The sequence below is a fragment of the Sturnus vulgaris genome, chromosome 17 (assembly GCF_052056855.1).
Source record: "Sturnus vulgaris isolate bStuVul1 chromosome 17, bStuVul1.hap1, whole genome shotgun sequence".
NCBI lineage: Eukaryota > Metazoa > Chordata > Aves > Passeriformes > Sturnidae > Sturnus > Sturnus vulgaris.
In genome coordinates, this window is record NC_142259.1 from 13781459 (window position 1) to 13808129 (window position 26671).

General features: G+C 42.1%; 1 protein-coding gene across 2 annotated transcripts in view; it reads right to left on the reverse strand.

Moving 5' to 3' along the window:
- PREX1 (phosphatidylinositol-3,4,5-trisphosphate dependent Rac exchange factor 1) overlaps positions 1-26671 on the reverse strand; it is a 111487-nt gene that overhangs the window by 32611 nt on the left and 52205 nt on the right. For both annotated transcript variants that reach the window (XM_014876063.2, XM_088175123.1), the window contains exons 3-14: positions 24839-24961; positions 19918-20022; positions 16975-17076; positions 11229-11390; positions 10681-10814; positions 9648-9763; positions 8563-8712; positions 6408-6555; positions 4516-4616; positions 2944-3047; positions 2206-2255; positions 1215-1290 (exon numbers count right to left, since the gene is read on the reverse strand). In XM_014876063.2, the coding sequence (XP_014731549.2) occupies positions 1215-1290; positions 2206-2255; positions 2944-3047; positions 4516-4616; positions 6408-6555; positions 8563-8712; positions 9648-9763; positions 10681-10814; positions 11229-11390; positions 16975-17076; positions 19918-20022; positions 24839-24961 (1371 nt within the window). The remainder of the gene's footprint in view (positions 1-1214; positions 1291-2205; positions 2256-2943; positions 3048-4515; positions 4617-6407; positions 6556-8562; positions 8713-9647; positions 9764-10680; positions 10815-11228; positions 11391-16974; positions 17077-19917; positions 20023-24838; positions 24962-26671) is intronic.

The window sequence follows — 26671 nt, forward strand, 5'->3', positions numbered from 1 at the left end:
TAGAGATTCGTAGAGATTTTCCAAGCAAATGCTGGCAAAGCCCAACACTATGGTGTGTCAACATTTTTTAAATATAGGATAAAACAGGATCAGCTCTGGCCATTCCACAGCACTACCAGCTTTTATTAAAGAGGTTGAGAGCAGAAAAGGCACAAATTAAGAATAAATACTGTCGTCTTGGTAGAAAAGGGATCAAGGCGGTTCTGAAAGAATTGCATGACTGTGTAATCACACAAGGAAAGCCAAGAAAATTGCTTAAAGAAACCAGAAGTTTAACTTTTACTATAAACTAATTTCAAGTCTTCAGAAGTCTTCTCTCGTTTTCAACATCCTGTCATGAGACAATGCTCAACACTCACAATGTGTTATTTTATGGGATAAATGGGTAGTTTATTTTACAAAGACCGGGATTTAAAAATCCAATTTATTCTTCCAACTGTAAATAAACTGGAGGAGAAATACTTTCTAATGTTACCATCTTAAACCTTTAGCAGTCTATGTTTGTTCCAGGCAACAAAATCTTTGCATAGGAAGGTTCTAAACCAGACTTGGCTACCCCTGATGACATCACCTTGGCCTCAGAACATTCCCCTAGCAAAATAGCATTCTCTAATTAGAAAATATAGCTTAAATTCTTTCATCTCACTAAGTACTTCTAAATGTTATGTAGGTATTTGTCCAAATACCAGAAAGGCAATAACGAAAATCTTCAGAAAATAGAGCTGTTTACAATCATCAATCTTGACAAAGTGTGTCTCAACCTTTTCATACAGAAACTAGATGTGAAACTACATACACTAGTTTTGAAGTGATAATTTAGGTTTATTCCATACAATCTCTCCATTTGAGTCACCAGAATTACAGGAACAGTTTCCAGTCAGTACCATAGTGAAGAGGTGTGTCCAGAGCACATTACTGTTACTCTTACTACTGCTGCCACCATTCAATTATTATTGCTGTCTAGTTTGGTAATGGTGTGATGTCTAAAGCCCTAATTATGGTGGCTGGTTGCTTTGGGATGTGTAAAGCCAGCAATGAAGATGGTCTCACACCACGACTGTTTACAGCTCCCTGGGAAGAGGAAAGAAAGCAGATGCACACAGGCAAAAACAGCAACCAAACCACTTTTAAATTTTCCACTGATATATTTAAAAGGAAAGTTTTAGGATTAGGAAGTGCTTCTTAGCAAAGAGAATATCCTAAACTTCTCTTACCTGTGCAATAAGCCAGTCCACCAGTTTATTTGCAGGAATTACTGATTTGTATGTCTTCAGGTGGTAGTCACGGTCTCTAATTAAAGAAGAGAATTCAGGGAAAATCACGACTAAAAGGTACACATTTCTTTTACACTCTAAACCTATACATATAATTATGACCTGCTACTAACAAGTGGTCATCCTTTCTCTCTAGAAAGTTTTAAACTTTTCTAGCAACTTGAATTAGGAAGATACTTCAGATCAACACAAAGCAGTGTTATTTAAAATTTCTCTAGATGTTGTTTCAAGCCATCCTCAGGGAGCTCACATTCCCATTAGAGGCAACCAGAAATTCTTTTCACAGATGTCCTGAGCTGCTGCTGTAACTCAGGTTAGAATACTGCCACCAGCAGTTGCACTAAAAATCACACTCTTCTGGCTGGAAATCTTCCAAAATCCATTGAGGTTCAGCTTATATCTTTTGGCTCAGTACCAGTCCCATCTACAAGCTTCAATAATTCTTCTCTAGTGTTTACTTATTAATGTATTCATAGACAGGGACTCTACACATTCCCTCTGCACTTCCTTTTTGTGAGGCTCATGGAATTAGGCAGCTTGTAGCCTATCTTATTTTCCACACTTGCTCAGATTTTACTTCCTTTAGTAAAATATCCCATAGTAGCCAGACACAAATAGAATACACAGTATCCTTTTATGGAATTAGAATCTTTCAGTCATTGGAAATAAGAAGGGTTGTGTTTAGTTCTTGTAACACAACTGCACCAGCTCGTACCCATAGCCAGGCTGCTCACTCTCCCTGAATCCCCAGCTCAAGCATCCTCTAGCACCAACTACACAACTAAGCTGTGGAGATGGAAGGGCAGTGAAAGAGCCAAGAAAATTCAGAAAATTATTGTTTAGAGAAGAAACAAGAAAGATTTCAATAGTAATGCCACCCTTTTAACAAAGCCAGGTAATAAATCCAAGAGGATCATGCAGAGGAACTCACTTTACCACTGGAGTATACAGGCAGTGCAGTCGGCAGTACAGCCTCACCCCCTGAGGAACAGAAGATGCAGAGTGTGTTAACAGCTTTTCCTTTTCAAACAAACACTGACTAGCTGATGCTAACAAAACCTGGACACTGAAGTCTCTACTCAGCTGGAATTTTCTAATGATTAGTATTAATATTCAAAACAGCTCCTTTAGCCTCTCTGTCAAACATCATTTCTTCTTTCCTGGCTTCCAACAGCCAGAAATGTGTTTTTACCTCTCATCACCTCCATTCCAACACTTTCTCTGTTAATCCTTCCTCACAATTAACCCATTAACCAATGTTCATAAGAAAAAAAATCAAATTTATTAAAAGGTATTTGGACAAATATGGGATCAACAGAACTCATTTGACAGACAGCCATTAGGAACAATTAAATATTGATCTCTTCTATCCCCCTGAGCCATCATGCCCAGATTTGCAGCAGACATGTTACCACCTACTGTTTTAAGACTTTTTGTTACTCTCTGGGACTGCAATGAGCAGTTTTGGGTGCAGACACAAGTGTACTGCTGTTCATTGCCTTTGCTGCTGATCTGTGCTCTACTGAGCCTCCATCTGAATGCCACAGGAGACTTTGCTCAACTCTGGCTCCTGTCCCTGACATGAATCTCCCACACTACAGCTCAGTGAGAGACAAAGAGACAAAGTGAGAGAGCTCAGAGGGAGGCAAATCACAAAGTTCCAACAAACCTTGGACACGATGTCTTCCAATTCACTTCTTGGCTTGTACGTTCCATCATCGTAGCGAAATCTGTACATCACCTGCTCATTCTTAAACTGGTGCTTATCTGAAACTGAAACATGATCATTAAAATTGTCTGTTGTCCCCACCGTGTTCTTTATAGGCCAGTTGGTAAAAAAGGAATTTTTTAAATTTTACATCAGATTCAGTTTATGCAAGGCTTTGGCAACTGTTCCAGTGAAGGGAATTGGGATCATCTGACCTTTCTCAATGAGTTTTTAACAAAGTGTTGCAAATCCCCACAATAGTTACCCCAGCACTCACAGACATTTTTGCAGTTGCCCAAAACTCTGCAACTCCAAAAGCAGAAGCATGCTGGTGGCAGGAACTACAACTGTCAGAGTTATTCTTCTATCATGGTTCTTACAGTTATCATAGAGTTCCTTCTAAAAATTAGACTTTTTTTTTTTTTTCCACCCAGAAAAGCCATTCCACAACAGAGCAGTTAAAATCTTATTGGGTAATGCTATCTGCTCTTGGGCTTTAAAGGTGATGATACAAAAGATGTTTCAATGTGATCAGGAGCCATTTCAAAAGAAGCATTGGCCAAAATCAGAAAGTGCTTTAAAAACATACCCAGATTCCTATTCATCCAATGCATCAGGCTGGGAGATGGTTGAACTCTATATCCAATTACATGTAGGTTTACCCAGTCTCTATTCTAAGGCAAACTATTTCTACAGAAGGTGGAGGTGGGGAATCCTCATCCTAAAGATAGTAATTTTGTAACTAGTAGAAGTTATTTGTTTCATTGAGTAGTAAATAAATGGCAATTTTAACTATAAAAGTGCCAAGAACCCAGCAAATAAAAACTAAATACTGTGATAAAATATAAATACTATATCTTGCAGATTTTACAGTATGTAGCAGAGAAATTCCATTGTTCCCACCCTGATTTAGTAGAAATGCAGGTAGCACAGAACATTTTCAAGCAAGCATCCTGCAGCCATGCAGCACCTTTGTACACACTGTCCTACACCTCTAGAACACGTCACAACACTTCAAGGTCTCAGCTGGGTGAGATCAAGAAATAGGGTCCCTCACTACTTTAAAGAAAGACAAATGAGCTGGAAACACAACAAACCCTCCATCACCTCTGTCTTTTGTGCCAAGCAGAGTCATTTGAATGACCCACCTGTGCCCTGGTCTAAGAGAGCAGTGCTCCACTCTTCTCCGGATTGCTGATGTCTCATGTACAAAGCTGTATTCATGGACTGCAACACGTGTTCAAACACACACAGTACACAGGAATATACACCTGATACAGTCCCCAAGTAAGATGTTGCAGAGAAATCAAGCACCTGCAGACATGAACACTTTCTGGACACCAAACAAGTTCTCTTCTCACGGCATAAATTTTCCCACTCATTAATCCCAAAAATCACTACACATTTTGAGGATTTGATGGGTATGGCAGCAGAAAGTATTTGAACATATGTGAACAGCTTCAGTAGGTTTTCCACCCTCATTTCCAGGGCATTACTGAAATGTGCTATCTGTTCATGGCATGGCACACTCACCATGATGAATGATTCCATTTTCCAATAGTGCCTGTCCTAGGTTGACCCCTTCCTCTGGTTTGCTTATCTCTCCAATCTCAGTGAGCCAGGATACAAACTCGCTGCAAAGGGGAGCAGAACACACAATTAGCTCTGAGTGGCAGCAGGCACTTGTCTCTGTAAGTCATCAGCCAACCACAGGAGATTCTCCTCGAAGCAAATGTGAGAACTGTTGTAAGCAATGGTACCTCTAGCTAGTGCCTTCATTTCCTACATTCCTGCAGGAAATGCTCTGCAGGAGATTTAGGCTCCTCCCATCATCACCCTCAGCTCACAGACAGTGTACACACAAAAGGAAAGATGACCTGGCTGCATCTGTATGGATGATACAAATCCTTACCTTATGGAGCAACCCAGACATCCATGTGGGAAAAGATTAAGTGAGGATCTTAAATCAAGTTCAGCAGTAGGGTATCCTCCCTCCCTAGCTACCTCTTCCCAAGTTACCTATCCAAGTTTGACTCAATGACACATGCTCATCTTCCTTCACTGGATCTGGTTTCTGTCCCCAGCCCCATGGAGTAATTGGATTGGCTTTAATGGAATCACAGTAGGACTTAGGACAGAAGACTCAACCTACTGAATTCAGTCACAGAGCAGTAACAGACAGCATGAGTGCCACTGACAGGTTAATTTAAGGTCATTTGCTGGAGGAGGTGCCTGGTAGATTACATACATCATGCTGCTAATTTATATACAGAAGATGTTTAGTCTCATCTGCTGCTCATGCAGCACGAAGCAAAACCTCTGTTGAGGGCAGAGCTGCACACAAAGACAGAATAAAAGACAAAAAATTGATAGATATGTAGGATGCTATTCATTAGAAACAGGAAGTCCAAAAAGCATAGCAAGTCTGATGAATCCAGCTCTGTCAGAGCCCCAGGGGACTGAGCTGTTTGCCAGGTTAATTAGCAATTATGCTAGAAATGTGTTACAGTCTTGGAGAAGAACAAAAGGAATATATGAAAGTAGAGCAACTTATGGGAAATGTGTTCAATAAAACACTTAAGTGCAGAAGGTTGCTGATAACAAAGCCAGTATCCATGTCTCTACCTGTGGGCTTTAACTGAAGTATCTTTAGTCTCTTTGTATTTATCAGCACTGACTGATCTAAGCTATGGGAATCATTTGTATTTTGCCTTTAGAATAACAAAACAACTTCAGGACTGAAACCTTTGGTTTGCTCAGGGGCTGCTTTGTATCTGTCATAGTGCAGAAAAAGCAGCAGAATCTATTCAACTACGCCAGGATATTCCCGTGGAAACCAGTAGGGTTTCATGAAGCCCCTAAAGCCAGAGTAGTGATGAGTCAGGCTGTCTCCCGAGGAAAGTTCTTTTCCTAGTGATTCTGAACTTTGTCTGTAAGTATTTAAAAACTGAAATAGAATAGAAACTTCAGAGGGAGGCGAAGTAAGAATGATCCTCCCCCCTCACTGGTGAGGACACTGTGTCAGGCAGAGAGACATTTCCAGCCCTGAGCCCTGGCCATGCTGCTGCAAACTGCTGTTACAGAGACCAGAGAGGGAGGGGAAATGAATGCATAGCCCAGGTTAGGCCACCAACAGCCCTGAGCCTGTGGGAGTTTAAGGTCGTTTTCTTTCTCCTTTTGCTGAGCTGAAGCAGCTGTTACAATTTCCTGTAAAACAGAGTGAGCTGTCACATTATTCAGCCTGTGTATGGTGTGGAACAAAAATCAATGATTCTTTTTAACAAATCACTACTACTAATTTGTACTAGTGGGGCTTATGGCCTTTTTAATCAAGCTGCATCTGATCTGTGTCACAATGCCATCTCCAGAAATTCAGGAGTCCATTAACTGGCATGGAAGACCTTTTCAATTCAAATGCCACTTACTTGCCAAGAAAGCACTTGGGAACAGTACTTAATTTTCTTCTCCTATCTTTGATAAGGTTCACTTTCTTGCTCATCATCATTTGGTACAGCTTCTCTCCTTTCTCTGCAATCATCACATATGCATCCCTCTCCATTCCCAGTTTCAAACCTGGAAGATAAAGCAGAAATTCCTTCAGATCTTGAACACCAAATAAAATGTTTGCTTGAAGTCAAAAGCTGAGGCCAAATATCAAAAATGGTAGAAACACAAAAATTGATTGACTTATTTTCCATTTAAGGGGGAAATTAGGTAATTTTTTATTCTGAGTTAAAAACTGTCATTGATAAGTTACCAAGATGCAGCTTTTCTTCTCCATTTTAAAAAGCAGCTTTAAACTCATGGTTCTATCATATTACACAAAACAGAACAGTTTACAGAACGTGAAGAAAGTCCAAAGCAAGATGAACACGGGTCAGGGCAATCCCAAGCACAAACACAGGCTGGGAGAATGGACTGAGAGCAGCCCTGGAGAGAAACAGGGAGGATGAGAAGCTGAACATGACCCAGCCACACAAAGCTCCCCTGGGCTGGTGGTGCCCCAGCGTGGGCAGCAGGGGAGGGGGGGGATTCTGCCCCTCTGCTCTGCTCTTGTGGGACCCCATCTGGAATTCTGTGTTCAGTCTAAGGTCTCCAAAGCAAGAAGGACGTGGAGCTGCTGGAGAGAGTCCAGAGGAGACTCTGGAGCTGCTCCCAGAGCTGGAGCCCCTCTGGAGCCAGGCTGGGAGAGCTGGGGGTGCTCCCCTGGAGAGGAGAAGGATCCAGAGAGAGCTCAGAGCCCCTGGCAGGGCCTGGAGGGGCTCCAGGAGAGCTGGGGAGGGACTGGGGACAAGGGATGGAGGGACAGGACACAGGGAATGGCTCCCACTGCCAGAGGGCAGGGCTGGATGGGATCTTGGGCAGGAATTGTTCCCTGGCAGGGTGGGCAGGGCTGGCACAGGGTGCCCAGAGCAGCTGTGGCTGCCCCTGGATCCCTGGCAGTGCCCAAGGCCAGACTGGACAGGGATTGGAGCAACCTGGGACAGTGGAAGGTGCTCCCACCCATGGCCTTAAATGGCCTTTAAGGTCACTTCCAGTCTAAACCGTTCTATGATTCTGTGATTCTCAACCTTCTGAAACTGATTTCCTGTGGCAATTCCACGTGTGAACCTGAAATAATTTCAAGTATAAGACTTGTTAAAGGCATTTAAATGCTTGGAAGAGCAGGAGACTTTTTGAATGTTCTATTACTTGAAGCCAAAAATACAAAACTGCTGGAATCAGTTTCACATTTGTGAATAAATCAAAATTGGGCAAGCACATTATTTTCTCATCCTTTATCAATTAGCCTATTTACTAATATCCTTAAGCTAAAAATAGTGTTTGACAATTGTATTACCCAGTAAATGAAAGAAATACTGTATGACTTAAAGAATGACTGATAATTGAATATAAAGAACATTTCATGTTCATTTTGTAGAAGTTCCCAAGCATATAGTTCATGCTAACTTGAAAATTGCTACAGGCAGGGGGATGATCTCTGAAAACAGCAGGTGTCTCTATTATAACTGTCTTCATAACTGGCATTTTCTGGCCCACTTCTCCTCAGATTTGCAAATTGCTTTAGGAGGACAGCATTCTCAAAAGCTGTTTTGGTGCTGTAGATGCTTTATGTCTTCTAGCCTGAACACATAATTTTCTGGATATGTTACTCTAGAATTTGTAAATCTTGAGTCCAAAAGAGAGACAGATTTTAGACACCTCCAAGTCTAGCTTGAGAACAGGAAGCCTGAAGTGGTCCTGTAGTTCCATGCCTAATTTTAGCAGAGACCAATGTTAGGCAGAATTTAAGTGATCGGTGTAAGGCTGGAGAAAAGAAGTGTGCATTTTTTGGGAAGAGAAGTTCATCCTATCTGGATGTAAATCCTGTTGCTTTATGGTAAAACAGTGCAATGAATGAAAAACCTTCTGAGACCTCAGAGCTGTTTCCTAGCTTTAGGAAAACATTAAGGACAGATTTTAATTCTGCCCATGGACGAAAACGTGCAACCTTTTCTCTTTCTCCCAAATACGTGCACGTGCATTTATATTTGTCCTATAAGTTCATTCAGTGCAGTACAAAATATATCATCCACTTACTCTCTCTCTGCTCCCTTTCCTTGATTATAGCATCCAGCCACTTCTGTTTATCTTCAGCAGTCTTGGCCATACAGACAAACCACTTGTTTTTGGCTGTGTTGTGAATCTTCCAGCCATTTGTCACCGTGTAGCCATTGCTGTGGTAATCTGCTGCAAAAGACCAAAGCACAAAGCACACAGTGAGCAGGAAGCCTGCTCCTTTAACCAAACCATTTTCAGTAAAATCATCTTCTTTGAAGACTTTGATTCCTGAGGTGTTCCTCACCGACTGCCCATGGAACCAACTCTGGAAGTAAAAGTATCACCAGGCTCTTCAAACTGACTGAGCGCTTCAGTCCTAAGAGTGACACTTGCTGATTCCACCTCAGAAGATGAACTAAAGTCTTCTAAATACAAGTCCACCAGTGAATGAGTCTATGATTGTTTGTTCAGGTTATTTGTTCTGAATTTTCTGGGGACACGCCACCTTCCTGCACTGTAAGGATTTCTGTCCCCACGACATGGAAACTCTTTATGTGTCAATTGTTTAAAGGACATAATACTAATTCCTGACTTTCTACAATAGGGGCAGCAGTGGAGTGGCCTTTCTGGATGGAATCAGAAACCCACACAGTCTTCCTGCCTGTGTCAGGATACAAAAATCATAACACAACTGCCATTCCCATATTTTGCTCATGGTCACATTCCATGCTACTAGTTTGGACACTAAGAATAGCACTTAGAAGCATTCTAAATGAGAAGAAGATCCAGAAATTCTGTTATTTTAGCTGTAATGGCTTAAGATGTTAAAAAAAGGATGGAAAGAAGAAAGAAATAAGTTTTATTAAATTAACTTGGATTAGGACAAAAAATAAACAAGTTTTGGGAACACATACTCTTAATAAGGTCATTTCAGAAGGAAGGACTAGGACCTGAAAGCATTCCCAGTCTTTCAACTACATAAGTTGGTCCAATAATGAAGGCACTACAAGTTCCATAGATTGCTTCAGATTTCACTAAAGGAGATGGACAAGTACTTTTGTACCACCTTCCAACACAAGATCTGAACTTGCTGTTTTCTTAAAAGACACTGTTTAGTCACTTACCTGTTCCATCTTCCACATTCTCTACTTCCATGACTTCTGTATTTATTCGGCCCCTGAAGATATAAAGGGACCCATTGATTGACTTTGTCCTTTTAGATGTTTTTTTCCCAGTAACTCTGCAATTAGGATGAAGACTGTTAGCAACACATAAGCAAACGGTCTAACATATATATGAATAAATCAATCTGACATATGACTATTAAAGGATTGCAATACAGTGACTGGTGGGATCTGACCACCCCTCTGACATGAAATAATTGGCATACTCATTCAGATTTCCAAGACAGGTGTGTACCAGTGTTAGTATAGCAATAATAAGCTTGTTTTGCCAGATGCTGTGAAGATATGAATGGCTTCGAGGTTTACTTTCTTGATGACTGACTGAAAGATATGTCCATGAACAGCACATGGCCTCAGGGTGACAGCTACAGCACCACCTGACAACGTCACCTTGGACTCCTCAGCTCACCTAAAGCCATGATCAATCTGTGGTATGCACCAAACTTCAAATATGAAATGAAATAGAGGCCAGTGGCACACAGCCTGCCACATGTGTTACACGTTCTTGTAGGGAAAATTCTGCTAGGGCAATTTTGCATCCTTATCTATAAGCTTTATAAAATCTCTGTCTTGGCTTTTTATCATTTTCACATCATCCTCTTATGCTTAGCATAACTTCACAATGTAAGTTGGCACCTTCACATAATTCCTGGAGATAAAGCTGTCCTTGGAAGCTTTTTGTCTGTAAGAACTCACCCTGACTGAGCTTTTGCTGCACTGTTTTAACTCCTCTTTGGAGGAGTGCACACTTCTCAGAAGGGCACTCTGATTCTGCCTGAAATATTTATCCTACCACCCAGTGACTTCTCTCTCCTATTGCCTAAGTGATAGAAACAGTCAAGAACAAAGAGAAGTTCCACCTGTGACTCAGCCCTACAGAGCAACAGAGAATGCAGTGAATGATCAGTAGTTGATCACAGCTTCCACTTACAAATCTTCTGAATGGTAAAACTGAAAATACAGAGGGACTCACCTGGATTTCCTCTTGCAATAGACCAGGAGATTATCAAATAGAAAGAACATTCTCTCCTGGATGTTTCCTGCTGAGATTTTTAACAAAGTCCCTTGCAGCAAGAGCTGTGTGCAAATATCTGTCAGGTTTGACCCCTGAAACATAAAAAAGAGAGATTAACTTTCCTTTATGAGTGCACAATGAAGGTCTTTTACCAACATGCTCTTATTTTATCTGCCATTAACCTGTGAATTAACTGATGCACTCATAAGGATTTCACCCAGATCTATTTGCCTTTCAAGTGAGATCTGCCCATTAGAAATGTCAGTTCCATTCTAGCTCTAACCTCTTCCTTTCTTTAGTCACTTGTTCTGCTTTCTGCTACAATTTAGCACCAACCTGCACACACAAAATAAACACTAAATTCTAAATTCCTCAGAGCCATGCTGCCCGCACCTTCAAGAGTGTTCACATGTCACAAAAGAAACAGAGATAAATCCCTGAACACAGCATGAGTCATTAAACTGTCATTAAGTGCCTCCAGGGAGCTTGCTGGTCCTGCATCCTACCTCCCATCCTTCAATATGGGACTGCAACTGTTCAAGGGCTTCCAGTTTCTCCATCTGTCTCTTGGTCTCGTTGATATTTGTACAGACTGTCTTCATTGCCTGGAGTGCATTCTGGACAGCTGGGTGATCAGGATGCTTAGAGGGAGTCCTCTTAGCTAATTCCTTCAACAAAAAGACAGAACGTGGAAACTGAGAAGTGGTTCATGGAAAGGTATGAGCATTAGCAAGAAATCCTGCAGGAAGATGCCAGAACCATTGCAAAATTAAAGAGAATTTGGGAGTATTTTACTGCAGATGCTGTTCTCTATTCTTCATCTGTACAGGGTTAATATGAATGCTATTAAATAAATGAGGTAATTGCCCATGGTAAATATGCTGCATCAAGAGAGCTCAAGACAAGTATGTTTTGCTGGGTCAGATGTGTTTATTTTGTATGTTTAGAAGGCTGGGGCATGTGTCCTGACATAGAGACAAACAGCACTTCTGCTCTGAAGGAGTCTGCAAGAGTCTCTGCTTCACTTGTGTCAAAGCACAACAACCCAGTTAAGCCCCATCCACAGAAAAACAGCAGAGGCAAAACTCAGACCCTGACAAAATTAACGAGTTCAGCAAAAGGGGTGACCACTGTCAACTCACAAGTGGAGTCTTTACTCCACTTTTGCTGAAAGTTAAGGCCAAGAAAAGTAAATGTTCAAAAAGAAGACAGGTGTTACACTTTGGTGACACTACCCTCTGCTCCAGGATTGCACCACAGATGACTGTCACAAAAAAATCAGTGAAGCTCTGAGGCTCCAGTGCCACCCATACTGCACTGGAAACAGGTACACACTAGCAATGTCTAAGCACCCCATACAGAAATGTCCCCAAAATACAGAGAAAGACCTCTTCATTCACATCATGTCCTGCTGCAGCTAACAGCATCTTCCCCATGCCAGTGGCAGCCCCGAGCAGGAGAGGAGGCTGGGGAGGGCAGGGAGGTGCAGGCTGGGGCTGCCACTCGCCCCTCAGCCCTGCCTGAAGCCATCCAAGCACAGCCCTGCCACTGCCATTTCCCAAAAGAGCAGAGCTTGGCACTTCTGAAACACAGGGAGAGAGCCCTGGGTACTTCTCATAGTGACACATTCAGGATGTGTCAACTCAAAGAGCATTTGACAACGTTTTTAAAGGCAGCTGAAAGAGTGCCCAGATGGCAACAGCTGGGTGAGCCTCGTCCTCCACAAAGCCCATCTCTGCTGGAATTGCCATCTCCACTGCACCTCTTGTGCTAACAGGACCAGGAAATGAGGCTGCTGCCACTTGCAGAAAGCTACTTCTTGCCAAGAGTTTCTTAAAATAATTCATAAAAGACATTTTTCTTTCTTTTTGTTTTTTTTAAGAAGCCTCTGACATCCTTCCCCATGCTGTCACTTGTCACAAATACTGACTGTGTACTTCAAATTGACAGCAAATACACTTTGCAGCTGAAAGGTACATATTTCTTTATTTGAGAAATTTCTTCCTCCTCTCTTTATTCCCCTGAGGACACTCAGACATGCCCTAACATGGATTTGGTCCACGGGATGCTGACACTGGGCACTGACTGGTGCCCAGCCGAGCAACACAGCTTTACAGAGATAACAAAAGACAACGTACTCCCTTGTTTATCCATTCCAAATTAAGGTAATCAACAGTTCAGCTCCAAATGTGCTTAAAAAAAAAGAAAAAGGCAACAAAAACCCAAACCACCTTTCTTTAAACATATATGTTTCTGGGAGTTTTACATTTTTATTTTACAGTTTGTAATATTTGCCTGTATAAAGTTCATTTTCTACTTAAACTAACCAGAAAATAAATGTTACATCGGACTTCCTTTGTGTAGCTGCAAATCACAACAGTTTTTTTTTTTTATTCTGCATATTGTTAAAATTTTTAATTTATGTCAAGGTTTCTGCAGGGTAAACACTTGACAAGAAATGGTAGATCAAATAAAATAGATTTGCTTCAATATGCCACCAAACCTACAACATATGCTAATTTAAAATGCAATAAAAACATGTTTCTGGTTTTATAAATATTAGCAGTTATTTGTGACTATATATCTGTGTGGAAGACAAAAGCATGATTTATAAATTGGCAATGCTCCTTACAGCTCTTGAGAGAATAGACGATTTTTAATATTATGCTACATAAAGTTGGATTTCAACCACACAATGTCATGAATCAAAGAACGAGACAACTTTTCTTGGAGGAGAGAAGGGAGTAGAAAAAACCAATCCCCCCAAAGACAAATCTTTCCAATGACGGCCAAATAGAAAGTTCTGTTTTTTGACCAGCTCCGAGGGGAACGGAGAGATGAGGGAGGCAGCAAGGAAAGCGTCGTGCACGGCTCTGTGTGTGCACAGCGCTGGTTTCTCTGCTCCCCCGGCCAAGCCGGGCAGGGATTCCCGAAGGGCGGATCCTCCCTGCCCAGAGCTCCGTGCACACAACAGCTCCTGTCCCTCGGGGCCAAGCACTCTCCTCGCATGCAGCAATACATCATTACTGCCCGACATGGGCGCCCTCAGATGTTTTTAAAGGATCAGAGGCGGAATGTGCATTTCTTGCCTGGAGTCTGAGCAAATCCTTGCCAGAGCAGAGCCGGGGCAAGGTCCGAGGAGCAGCAGGGTGCGGCTGCCATCCATGAGCTGCGCATTCCTCGGAGCCACGGAGGGAGACACGAGGGGACCGTGCCTAATCCCCACGCCACGCTGTGCTTAACTCATGATCACCACCGCCCCGGGCTTCGCTCCTTGCTGACAGAAATGCTCTTTATTCAAGGGGAAAAGATTATTTTTGTTCAGAGACTGGGTTAAACAACAGCTGTTTCTCAAGCAGTGGGGTTGAGATTAGTTATTAGAGTGCCACCGATGGCACGGACGACACAGAGCTGCCTTCCCCCAAAGCTCCGGGCTGTTCCACATCTGCTCGGGAGCTCCTCCAGCCGCCCACCCGCGCTGGCTCCAGGGGCTCACACGGCTTTTATGCCCCCCAGGTGTCCCCTTACCTCTGCTACCTTCCTTCTTCCCAAAAACGAATGGCCTACCACAGCCAATAGTTTTGTTTTGCCTGAGTCTAGTCCAACCCCTTTTCTCAGTTATAAAAAACTCATTTATACTGAGTGACAAATTCTACACTGATTTTCTTGCAGGCTGTCTGAAGCAGACAAGAACGGCATTGGGGTAAAAATATTAATATCGTTACTTCTCTATTTGTACAGAGATTATGAAATGCCATAGCTAGGTTTGAGTCCCATCCTTCAAACCATACAAAAAGGTTTGTAAATTCGACAGAGAAAAAGCAACAAAAATTATAAAACTCAACACCATTCCCTAAAGCCAACAAAAAAAAACCCCACTCAACAAACCCCACCCACAAAAAAAACCCCCACCCTACGCCCTCACCCCACCCCCGGAAAAAAATCCCCAAACCAAAAAACCCAACCAAAAACCTGTTTACAGTCAGGCAATTCAAAACTGCAGTGCTTTTGTCACAAAAACTGGGAATCTATAAATAAAACTGAAATTTATTGATCACCATCATCTGAATCACTGTTCTGTCTCCATCATTTGTTAGTTAAAAAAAACCCAAACAGCTTCATCAGAGGGTGAAAAAACAAAGTCACCTGTTACAGGATGCCATATTTCATTGGAAATTATTGCAATGCTTAAAGTGGATCAACACTTGGAGATATTCTAGTGTATTATTCCTAATTAAGTAACTCAAATCAACTCCATGTCAGTCGCCATTGTTCTGAAGAACAACACACACGTACATGTTTTTATTAATAAAAAATAATTACAGTATTTAAAATATGTGCCTTACCCTACTACTTCAGTTTACCCTTCAAACAAGTCTGAATTACTTTGTGCATACTAGCTTTATCAAACCCACCTACTCGGCTACACTAAATACTTACATTAGACAAGGTCATATCAAAGTTACCAGATAATCGGGATGTTCACAAACTAAAAACAAAATAAAAGAGGAAAGTAGGATAGCTTTGGTCTAAGACTTTTCTCAGCAGCTGGAATATAATAATATCCATTTGCCCTGGGAATTCGATAAAGATCCAACCCCCATGAATACAAAAGAGCTATTTCAGGAGCCATAACTGAAGTTCAGTAGCAAAGGGAGAGCAAACACTTAATTTGAGGGTTGTGCTATTTTTAAATCTATCTCTTTTTTTTCCCTTGCTTAGAGAGCTCCATTTTCCTGGTCAGCACAAACAGAATCTGCCTGTGCTTTCCCTTAACTGTTCTCGTGTCTGAGACATTTGTGTCCACCCTGGTAATTTCATGCTAGCCACTATCAAATAAGTCTTGAATGGGACACAACTTATTTGCTGTGAATTCACTACCTTCGAGAATCAGAATCAACCACACTTTATAATGGTCACTGATATTTTCTGAGCTGAACAATTTCTAGTTATGGTATTATCTCACTGACTGAAGCACATTTGTTGCCTAATGGAAACCTAATTCCTCTTTGCTTTTTCTTAAAACTTTTCTGTCCAGGAGGCTTCAACTAGTGACCTGTGTGTGCTCTCTACCTGTATACAAGAAGAAATCCATAGCAAAATGGAATGAAGCCCCACGAGATGCCCATTCACAGCCCCTCCCTGCAAGGCTGTTTGTTCACCAGGTACACTCGAGTCTGGGTCAGCTGCCCCAGAGCCAAGGGCAGGCACAGGGAGGGCAAATTCATATCTACCCCACTGTGGCCTGAAAGCAAGAAACTGAGTTTCAGTCTTCATCTTGGTGGTATTGACTTTGGCTTTCAGAGAAAGGACGTTTGGTCCCTGTGAGTTTTGACATACATTCATCACAGAATTCTTACTTTCTTCCAGAAATCATAAAGGGATCTGTCTTTCAAAATATGAGGGAAAGCCTTTGTATTTTTTTTAAATTACTTTTCTTTTAGTAAACACAAAAATACTTTTTGTAAATACTTTTCTCATAGTGTGACTCTGGCTGAGGAGGAGACTGACATCACAGAGGATTGATGGCTACGAGGCCACTGAGGGATGCAAGCTCTCCCAGGAACTGCTTTCACTTTTCCCTCTCCTTGTCCCCAGCAGGCAGGTGACCCAGGCCTGAGCAGAAAGGATGAGAGGCAAGTTAGCTCTTTTTAGGTCTTTTATGCCCTATCTCCTAGGCACAAATACTGGCAAGGGGGCCAATTAGTGCCATATACCATTGTCATTTCTGGGTTGACACCTGCCCACTGGGAACTCATCTGAGACAAACAAAGAGTTTTCAAACAAGCTGCCAAACAGCTGTCAGAAGATACAGGATTTTGATCATTCCTGACCTGATCACCATCAAACTAGACACCTTGTAATGAAAAACATATCCCATTTAGAGTCTCCAGAGCTATCCAGTCCCTCAGAAAACACTGGCACAATTCTAGCTGCACACAGCTTTACAGGAAGTGCCTGAAACAGCTGCACAAGCCTTAATAAACATCTGAAGAGCACTGAAGTCAAAAAGGCTTTGATTAGTCAGAAAACCCTGTCTGCTCTACCCAGACCATAACAGGATTAAGCAGCCTGCCAGCATCAGGCAGCTTCTTGCCTGTACCCATAAAAAGCCATTTTCTTCAGAGAAGATCCAACTTTCAGAAAAGTAAATCGGGAAAGTAATAGTGGCAACAAAAGTCACGGCTAAAAAAATGCAGAATCATTCCAAGAATAAAACAACCATATGGAGAAATACTTTCTCTGGTTTACCTTGAGCAGAAGAGGATATTTGCAAATTCTCTGAATTGGAGTCAGCAGATAACCCTCTAGTGGAATGTCTGTTGTCTTTCTGCCTCCCAAAAGCATGCAACCCTACAATCAAAGAAGAAAGAAATGTTACCTCAGACACAGCTTTCAGCTGATTTTTGACACGATTTTGTATTTCTAAAACATGCGTTTTCGAAAGTGAGAAAGCACTTTACCACACCTAAGGTACAGGAAATGGCACTTCATTCACCACAAATGACACATGATGACATACAGCCATCAAGGCTGAAAAGTTCTGCAGGCATCAGCAGAAGAAAATTTGCCATGGATAACAATGGCAGAAAGGTATCTTCTCAGAGAAATATTATACAGCTCGTGACTCAAAAATCATCCTAAAAATACAATGACAAACAGCAAAACCAGATGGACCAGTACCTAAAATAATCCAATATACCCCCACAACAGACAGGACCTGTTGTCTTTGTTTACAACTATGTAAAGTTGTAAACTGTTGGTCCAGAAAACTCCTGAAGGCTAAAAGAAAGCCTACTAACTAATAATCATGTAATTAACTTTAGTCCAATTCTTATGTCTGAATTGAAACAAATGAGTCATCTGCATAACATCCACCAGTTCTCTGGCAAAACATTTTGCCTGAGCACAGCTGGACAAACAGCCTAGGCACACTGGCTGGCTAACCAGCACACACGGAACTTCTCAGCAGATTCTGGAAATTGATTTCTCAGGATTGATATAGAAAGGGAGTTTAAGAACAGGGTATGGCACTGGGAAAGAAAAAAAGCCTTATATTCCTTGATCTGACCTTAATTTGTAACAATAATCAGTAATCTTAGTGACAAATCAATACTGCTCCACCATAAGCTTTTTACACATTTCCCTGATAGTTCCACTCTTGGCTGCTGTCAGAGACAGGTAGTAAATTCAGCTGGACTTCAAGTCTATTTCAGATAAACTAGTCTACATTCCTATGCTCAACCATGAATATGGACTTTGCTCCAAAAGTCACTCTGGTTGCACTTCTGTCCACACAGAAGCTGAACTTTAAATGCAGTTCAGCCAGGAAATTCCTGCTTTGGGGCATCACCAGTAACATTTTCCCCTGTGAAATACGTGCTGTGGCTCAGACACACTCTGAAATCTAGTGACTTTTTTGGCTGTAGCTCTACAATTCTTCTCTGCAAGGAATGTTCACAGACATCATACATAAAATCTCATTAGTCCAATCTGGTATTTTTACAGACAATTGTCTGTAAAATAACCTATCCCCAGGCTACTCTAGATCTGTGGCATTGGCTACCCAGCTCACAATGCTCCCTGTCCAATTTCTAAGTCTCAAGTGACTCAGTCCTTCCCATCTCTTCTTTCAGCCCTCTCTCTAGCTCTGGGCTCAAAACTGCCCTTTAACACTTAGTGACTTTTCAAACACATTCCCACACTCTGTGTTTCAGCAGCTGTGAGGGGGGCAATTGGGCCAAAACTATCCCCACAAGTAAAGCTTTGTACTTGAGCTCTCCCTTCTCTGCATAGCAGCATTGTAGCACTGGTTTGAGAGGCACAGAAGGGAAGGGAAGCCTGGAAGAAACTACAGCACCACAGCTAAGCAGACACATCAGTGCAGCCCTTCTTCCCACATTTACTGCCATTTTAATAGTGTCTTGGATTCAGGTGCTGCAGCAAGCCACAGCACACAGTGTGACACCTTTGGTGTCCCTCGTTTGCCGGCTGCTGTCTCTAACATGAACAAAAAACTTTGTCAATCCAGTGGAGATGGAGAACATTTTGAAGGCTGGTGTTTATATGCACCTTCCCTCCTCTTTCTCATTGGCTTCCTCCACCAGAAGCACCCAAAAGAAAATCTCACGAACAAGGTAAGAGTCATTCAGTAATTCAAAGCAGTGGTTTGAAAAGGTTCATTAAAACTCAGACATGACAAAGAGACTGCCTATGCAACAAGCACGAGGGTTGGGTTCCCTCTGAGGCCTGGATCTTGTGGCTAAAGGAATGCTCTGGCCCTGCTTGTGACTGATGTTTATGTGGAAGTTTTCTTTTGCTGTACTACATTGGGAAAGAACAGACCTTTCACAGCAAGCAAAAAAAAAAAAAAAAAAAGAAGAAGAAGAAAAAAGAGCAGAAAGAAAAGCAGGTCCTTTGCAAAAAAGACAGCCTTTATTTCACTTCACAGAATTTACTAGGAAAAAAGCTGATGTGACGAATTATTCCCTCACCTATGTGCCAACCCCATTACAGATGCCACACATCCATGGCCAAGAGAACAAGACATTCAAAAATCAAGCAGAATTGGGGTGAAAGTAAAGAGGAAAAACAACCAAGAAAGGAAAGAAAAGTAAGGAATGCAGGGGTAAAAGGCAGTGCCCACTGATGGTTTCTACTCCCAGCCCAGCCTCTAAGGTGTGTGTGAAGGCTGGGTGGCCACAGCCCCTCCTTGGATGGAAATTAGGTTACTTTTGATTTAAGCAGCAACGATGCACTCAAAACAATTCATCCACACTACATTTCTTGCCCACAGCTGGACTCCAGAAGAAAAGGGTGTCAGAAGCAGGGCACATTTTTCTGATGAGCCTGCAAATGGTGAGTTGGTCAGAGAACATGGAGCCAAATCCAATGGGAACTAGCCTCAGTCTTGCTGCTGACTTATTGCATTACTCCTTTCATCATCTGTGCTTGCTTTTTTCTGTTGATTCTTAAAAAAAAAAAAAATCTTCTTTATTTCCACTGCAATCACTCGTGCTGGTAGTGCTCAGTTCTCAGCTCATGAGGGATTTCAGTACCCCTCCACCTGAGTGCTCCATACCTGCAATGGGTAATACCTGCAAAATGCCCGGCATTCCTGTGATACCAAAGGGTTCTTATGAGCACAGGGCAAAGTCAGATCATTCACTCAAGAGTGCTAGAGAAGGTGCTTACCAGCAGGAATGTTCTCACTGTCGGGATCTTGTTCAATTCCATCAGCAGTCTGAGTGCTTTCTCGTGGTTGCTACAGTACTCCTCGTACACAAAGAATTTGTCTTTCTGCAAGGAAAAACAAAGTAACATATTGACTCAGACACCACTAGAGAGATTATTTTGCCACAGTCTGTTACCAAATTCTTTACAAAGAGAGGTGGGCTCCAAGTGGCATTAACATTGGAGTTTTCATGAAGTGTGTGACACTCGTGTAATGTGAACAATGCATACAGTCAGGAACAATATAATTCCTGACTTACTCTGTTGTAAGTTAACAGAGACTTTTCTCAGCACTGAGACTTTCAGCACTTTTTTCTCTTAATGCTTCACTGAGATCATAGGTATTCCTTCCTGAAATGAGGGATTTTGCAATCTTGGGAATACATGCATGAGTGTCAGGATATTTCATGGAAGTAGCCAGGAGCAAAACAAAGCCAGGAGCAAGGGGGCTGACCATTCCTGCAGGAGGAAGAAAGCCAGGTGGTTGGGAAGAACCAAGGCCTGAAAGAAACTCTGAGATCTAGAGGGGAACTATAACACAAAGCAGTCAGCTGGAAATCCCTGCCTTTCAAGGGGTGAGAGCCAGGCCAGTAGGTTGGCTGGTTTATTTTGAATTCTGAAACAAGCAGCAGACAAAACTTAACAGCTATATATAATCCTTACTGTAACTGGAAGAATGTCACCAAATACACACCAAATAACCAACTTATTACAGATACTAAAGGCAAGGAAAGATAGCTTCACAACTCGATTGAGCTACTAACACAGACATATCACACCCACCAGCACATGCTGGAATGAAATCCCCTATTAAGAAATGAAGGTCAGCTGGCAATTCAGGGTCAGCAAGTTCTGCTCTATTGATCTTAAGATTCAAAGACAGTGCAAGTCCTTCTATCTTAAATGATCAGAGAGGCTGAACCCATTGCAAACACTGGATATCTAGAAACACTGGAGTGATTCACAAAAGAAGCAGGAACAACTATTTCTATGCCCGAGCAGATAAAGGCAAGAGGCAAGTTGATCCTCTCAAAGCTGATAGGAAGGCCTGAACTTTCAGCAGCTATGTTCAAAGCTTCAGTATTGCATTCACCAGAATAAAAAGGGGGGCATGAGACTGTATTAGGCTTTAGGCAAAATCAATGATTCAGAAGCCAAAACAAGCACCATTTTTGAGTGCAATAGTTCTTTATTTCCTGGCTCAAGTTGGCTTCTATGCCATAATGCAGCACCATGTGGAGGCACACAGACACAGTTTGCATATCAGAAGTCGTTTCAAAGCATTAGTGAGGCACTCTGCAGGGTCATATGTGAGGCTTTCCAGAGCTACCATCTCAGGGCACTACGCCATGTAGCCAATGCCTTCCAGAGTTTGCTGCTGTATTCAAAGCAGGATTCTGGTCTAAAAACATTCTGTAGGAACCTTTTACTCTTCCCAGAATTTGGAAGTTAATTTTTTTGAGTTTTGACTGGAATCCTAACACTCTTAGAGCTTCCTGTGTCAGTTGAAGGTATTTAAAGTATCTATGTACTTTTAAGACAGCTCACAGTGATCCAAACAAAAAACTGCTGCCAGTTGAAGGAGTTTACCAGCAGGAAACCATGGGAATGCAGCTGCAGTCACTGGGTATTCCCTTTGCTATTGTCACAAGGAAAAGAAATTGCATTTATGTTAGTTTAGGAGAATTTGACATTCTGGTCAGATGTTCCATGGTAGATAGGCATGTTCAGAGGCTGTAAAATACTTTTGGGTTTATAGTTTATCACCAACCTGATTAATTTTTCCCCTTCTTGTACTTCAAAAGAAAGAACTGAGAATAAATAGATATATGTCCAAACACAAGAACAATGGTACAAAGCAAATAAAGTAACAGCCACAAAGGGTATGGTGCAAAGAGCTGGAACACAGATGTTCAGGACTTTTATCCTCCATTGGCAGCTGCTCATGTTGCTACTGGGGTGCAATATTGTTGCAAAGAAACAAAAGCTTCTGACCACCAGATGCATGAAAAGGCAGGCCTGGGTCCACAGCACAATAGAAAAAAACGACAATAGGATTGTTGTCAACAATAAAAACAGGAGAGTTAGAGAGTAAAACAGATATTGAAGTTTTTCCTACATCTTCTCCTCTCACCTCTCCTCAGCTCCCTGGATGCACACAAGCACCATGCATGAAACTAAAAACAGCAGCCATTAAGACAAGATCATCTGTTACATCAGTGCACACAAAATGTCACTGCTCAGGTTTCTGACTGCAGCTTTGAGTGCCTGGAGTTGGAGAGGCTATATTCAGATGATGACAAAATCCTTTTGCTAAAGCTCAAGACAGTACAGCAATTATACACACACCAGAGTGCTTTCCTCAAGTCTTTTCCAGCTGTGCCCCATGCTGGTGACCCACAAATATGAGAACTATGCTTAAAATTACTCTGTGTCTGAAGTGTTTCATTTCCTCTCTGGGTGATACTCAGTCCTGGGCTCTCCCATAGCCTGGAGAGGAAATTATCAGTTACATAATTACAGATGTTAGCCCAGGAATTCTGAACCTGCAGTTGCTCTAGGTTAAAGTGCAATTATGGTCAGAGACGTGACCAGATAAAAATGGCACTTTCTTACTCAGCAAATCTGCTGGATACACAGCTAGACCTTCTGTTTTGGTGACAGAACTAAGTCTGTACTGTTCTCAGTTTGCTTAAAACAAGTCTTTAACCAATAGTTTATTCTCCAAATATGTCATTTTGGATCCATCAGTACTGCCCACAAATCAGTGCAAATTTGAAAACAGTTTTGACTAGAAAAAAAGCAAATAAGACATTTGAAAAACTGCAACATTTTATTTGGACATATTTTTAACAAGGCGTGGCATTTTCTTGTTTCAAAGCAGACTGAAACCAACCTTGTCAACATCAAAAACTTAAACAGAAGACCTAATTCTCAACAAAACAATATCCCCTGGTGACTTAGACAGTAAAACTGATCAATCATGCAATATTGCTCCAAAAAAAAAGAGCATAACACGTTTCCCTAGAACAAGATTCTAGCTATTACATCTCCAAACCTCTAGCAACGTGGCAATATCAGAAACAAAGGATCTGACAATTCTCTGCCCTCCTGCTCCACACAGTCACACCCTTTCCTGCCCTGCAAAAACAAGTGAGCCTGTGCCCCTCTGACATTGGAGACACATCCCACGAGCTGTTTAAGGCTGCACACTGCATTTGGAATGAACACTCAAAGATGTTCTTTACCATCTGTTCCAGTCACACTGAACCAGCTCCAGAATCAACTCTAGCACCTACCATCAGACAATGAACTTCTGACCACCCCACCAAATGGAGCACAGTAGGGCACACAATGATGGTCTTCTAAAGGAAAACAATTTCTCACACCTGACTATGAGAGCAAGCACATTTCATCATCTCTTAAAATACTTCAAAAGATAATGTGCATTAATTTCTTTTCTGGAATTCTTGCAAAATCTGCTTGCTTGCTTTAGGTGTTACTCAAGACTTGAATCCTTCTGAACCAGAGGTCCTTGGGAGGATATTGGACCCATAACAACCACCATGTTTTGATGTATTAAAAAAAGGTCTAAGTGTGGCACTTGAGCACACGGTTTAATGCTGAACATGGTGGTGGTGCTGGGTTGATGTGGCACTTGATGATTCCATGATTCTATAAAAGCAAGGTTCTGTTTCTGAAGGCTGGTGGACCATTGCTAAGGCTCTTCTAGGCCAAGACAGACCAGGAAGAGTCAAGTCTGTGCAGACTAGGTGACATTAAGGACACACTGATCTCATGAAGAGGAGCCAAGCACTGCAGTCTGATGGAACTGCACATGGTGAATCTGGGCATTGCTACAAGGACATACAATACACAGATACTTCAGAGAAAAAATGAAGTGTCTGGATAAAACAGTGCTTCAAGAATTCAAGCTATTCACCAAATTTTTAAGTATTTTTAACACTGAGCTTCTAAAGAAAAGCACCTGAGCTAAAATCTGGCTGCTGACAAGTACTGGATTCATCATCAGGACCAGGAATGACCTCGCCAGGTGATCACAACAGCAGATACACCAATCCATTCAAGATTCAGGGGCCTTCTGACACTTCCTCACTGCAAGCTCCCCCCCAGGACTCACTGTGATTTAGATGGTCATGAAAAAGCAGCACTGAGGGTGTTCCAGCACTATTGCAACAACAGAACCCTGCCCACAACGAAAGACCAAAGAAATGTTCCCCACGGTTTCTCTGGGTGAAACAGTGAGAGCCTGTGCTGGAGGAGAGAGAGGGAGAGAGAAAGAGGGAGAAAGAGGGGGTGAGCCCGGGCTCTGGGTAAAGCCAAGGTGATCCCGGGCTCTGGGTAAAGCCAAGGTTTTACCTTGGCTTTACCCAGAGCCCGGGATCACCTTGGCTTTACCCAGAGCCTGGGCAGAGCTCCCAGACCTGCCAGGATCGAGCTCTGCTGAAGCCCCAGGGCTCTGCAGGGGCTGCTCGGGCAGGGAGAGCACGGACACCACACACTGCTTGTGAGGCACTTGAAATTTTGCTGCTTTTTTGAAACTTTTGGAACGAAAGCAGTCGAATGCTCGGCAATAAAACGTGATCAGATGGGTGAGAAAAAAAAAAAAAAAAAGGAAAAAAAAAATTCAACAGGAAAGGGAAGAGTTTCTAAAAATACATCATTGTTTAGCTCAGTTTGATGTGGTATCCATTGTTCTAACCACATTCACAAGTTTTTTCCCACCCTACCTACAAGTTTCATATAAGACACACATTGTCATAGTATTGCTACAAGCCTGAGAGACTAGGGCTTGGTAAGGGGCCAGACAGCTTATGACAGGAAACTGTACTTTCAGATAGCATTAAGTCATTTTACTTACAAATTTTAAGAAAACATTTCCCAGTTCATGCTGAGACTGGGGTTCTGGTTGCAAACAAAATTCCAGAGCAGCCAGGAACTCCTTGTGAACACCAAGAATGTCTTCGATGTTAGAAAATAAGATCTGAAATATAAAGAGAAAAACATTGCATTGTTTTTAATATATGTCAGAGTATTTTGCTAAGTAGTAGTAGTAACTCCAAAATACTGTGGAGCTCTAGATTTACCATGACAGGATTCAAAGCTCAGACAGGGACTTGTAAAGAATAAATTACACCGTATTTACCCCTTTCCTAGCCCCCTAGAAAAATCTTTATTGCTTCTGAGGTACCTGCTATAAATTAAGATTATCTTTGCAGACCCCTAAGCATGATAAATGCAAGCAACCTCTTTTAAGTCTTGAGAATATTTCTTTGAGAACAGCCAGGAAAATGGAACCACAAGGCCAAACTCGTTTTGCAGGAGACAGAAGCAGGGAGTAGTTTGCCTTTCCTTCCCATGCATTAGAAATCCCTTTCTGGAAGAAAGGGACTTGAAGGTATCACTCACAAGGGTGTACCTGTAAATAAGAGACAAAATCTGCTGTCTGGAATCCAGCCTTTCCCAGCCCTGAGTACAGATTAGTGTACATTTCTCATACATCTCAAGAGCAGCATTTAGAGTTCCCTTTCACTGAGCTCAGCCTGTATTAAAAGGTAATGGTGACAAATTATCCCTGTGATTAGAATATAGGTGTGCTAAGGGGAATAAACTGCCAGGGTGAAAGATGCTATAAACACATTATAAATCTTAGTCATTTCCATACAAAATCTGAGAAGAGAGTGTGAATTCACATGCAGGAGATGAAATGCTACCTAGAAAGGGGAAAAAGTCCTGACATGAGGTGACAGCCATCAGTACTGGCAGCCACTGGAGGGAAGGCTAAACGGGCAGAGTAAATCCTGGAGCCCAGCAGTGACATACATGTTGCAGACAATGTTTCTATCACCTTGCTTTAACTGTGTCACTTGCAAAGAGAAGACCTGCAGTGCAGTCAAACAAGCTTTCACATTGGAAGAAACTTTCCAGATCTGGCTCGGTGAGTGGGAGACCCTAAAGTATTCAGCCTGACAGAACCAGCCTTCATCTTCCTGGCATTTGCTGTGGGAAGTGATCAAGCCTAACATCTCCAAACACTTCCCAAAATGCCTTACTGTAACACTAAACTCTTCACCTGTATGCAGTGGAATTTATTCACCAGATGTAGCACTGAGTCAGCCTGGTGGCTGGTGATGTGGCAGCAATTCAGAGAAACAATAACCTGCAAATTAAGCCTAATCATTAAAGCTAGGACTGAAACATCAATTCCTGGTTTAAAACCAGTTTCTATGTGGTTTAGCAAGGGTAGACAAGATCAGGAATTCAAGGCCTTCCTCTCTGCAGGTAGCCAGGTTCAACTCTATACTTCTGTTATTCACAAGGATGGGCAGAGTACTTCCCTCAAACTCATCCTTCGAGCTGACTGCATGTCCAGAACAGAGCCTGTTGCATCTTCCTTGTCTTTGCTTCCCAGAATTCCCTCTCCCTTTAGGAATTCTGAGATACAGTGCTGTGCACCACCATCAATGCCCACTTGTGCCTCAGAGCTCCTTTCTAGCTCTCAGGAAGCTGAAAGATTCCAGCACACTGAATTTGCACTGACTGGCTCTGAACCAAAAAAAAAAAAAAAAAGCCAGGGAGCTAGGATCCTTTCATTGCTCCCTAAAAACTTCCTGTGCTCGTTCAAGTGGAGCCTGCAAGTGTTCTGTCACGTGGCTGAAAGTGATGTGCTGATGCAGTAGCCCTTGCCTTTATT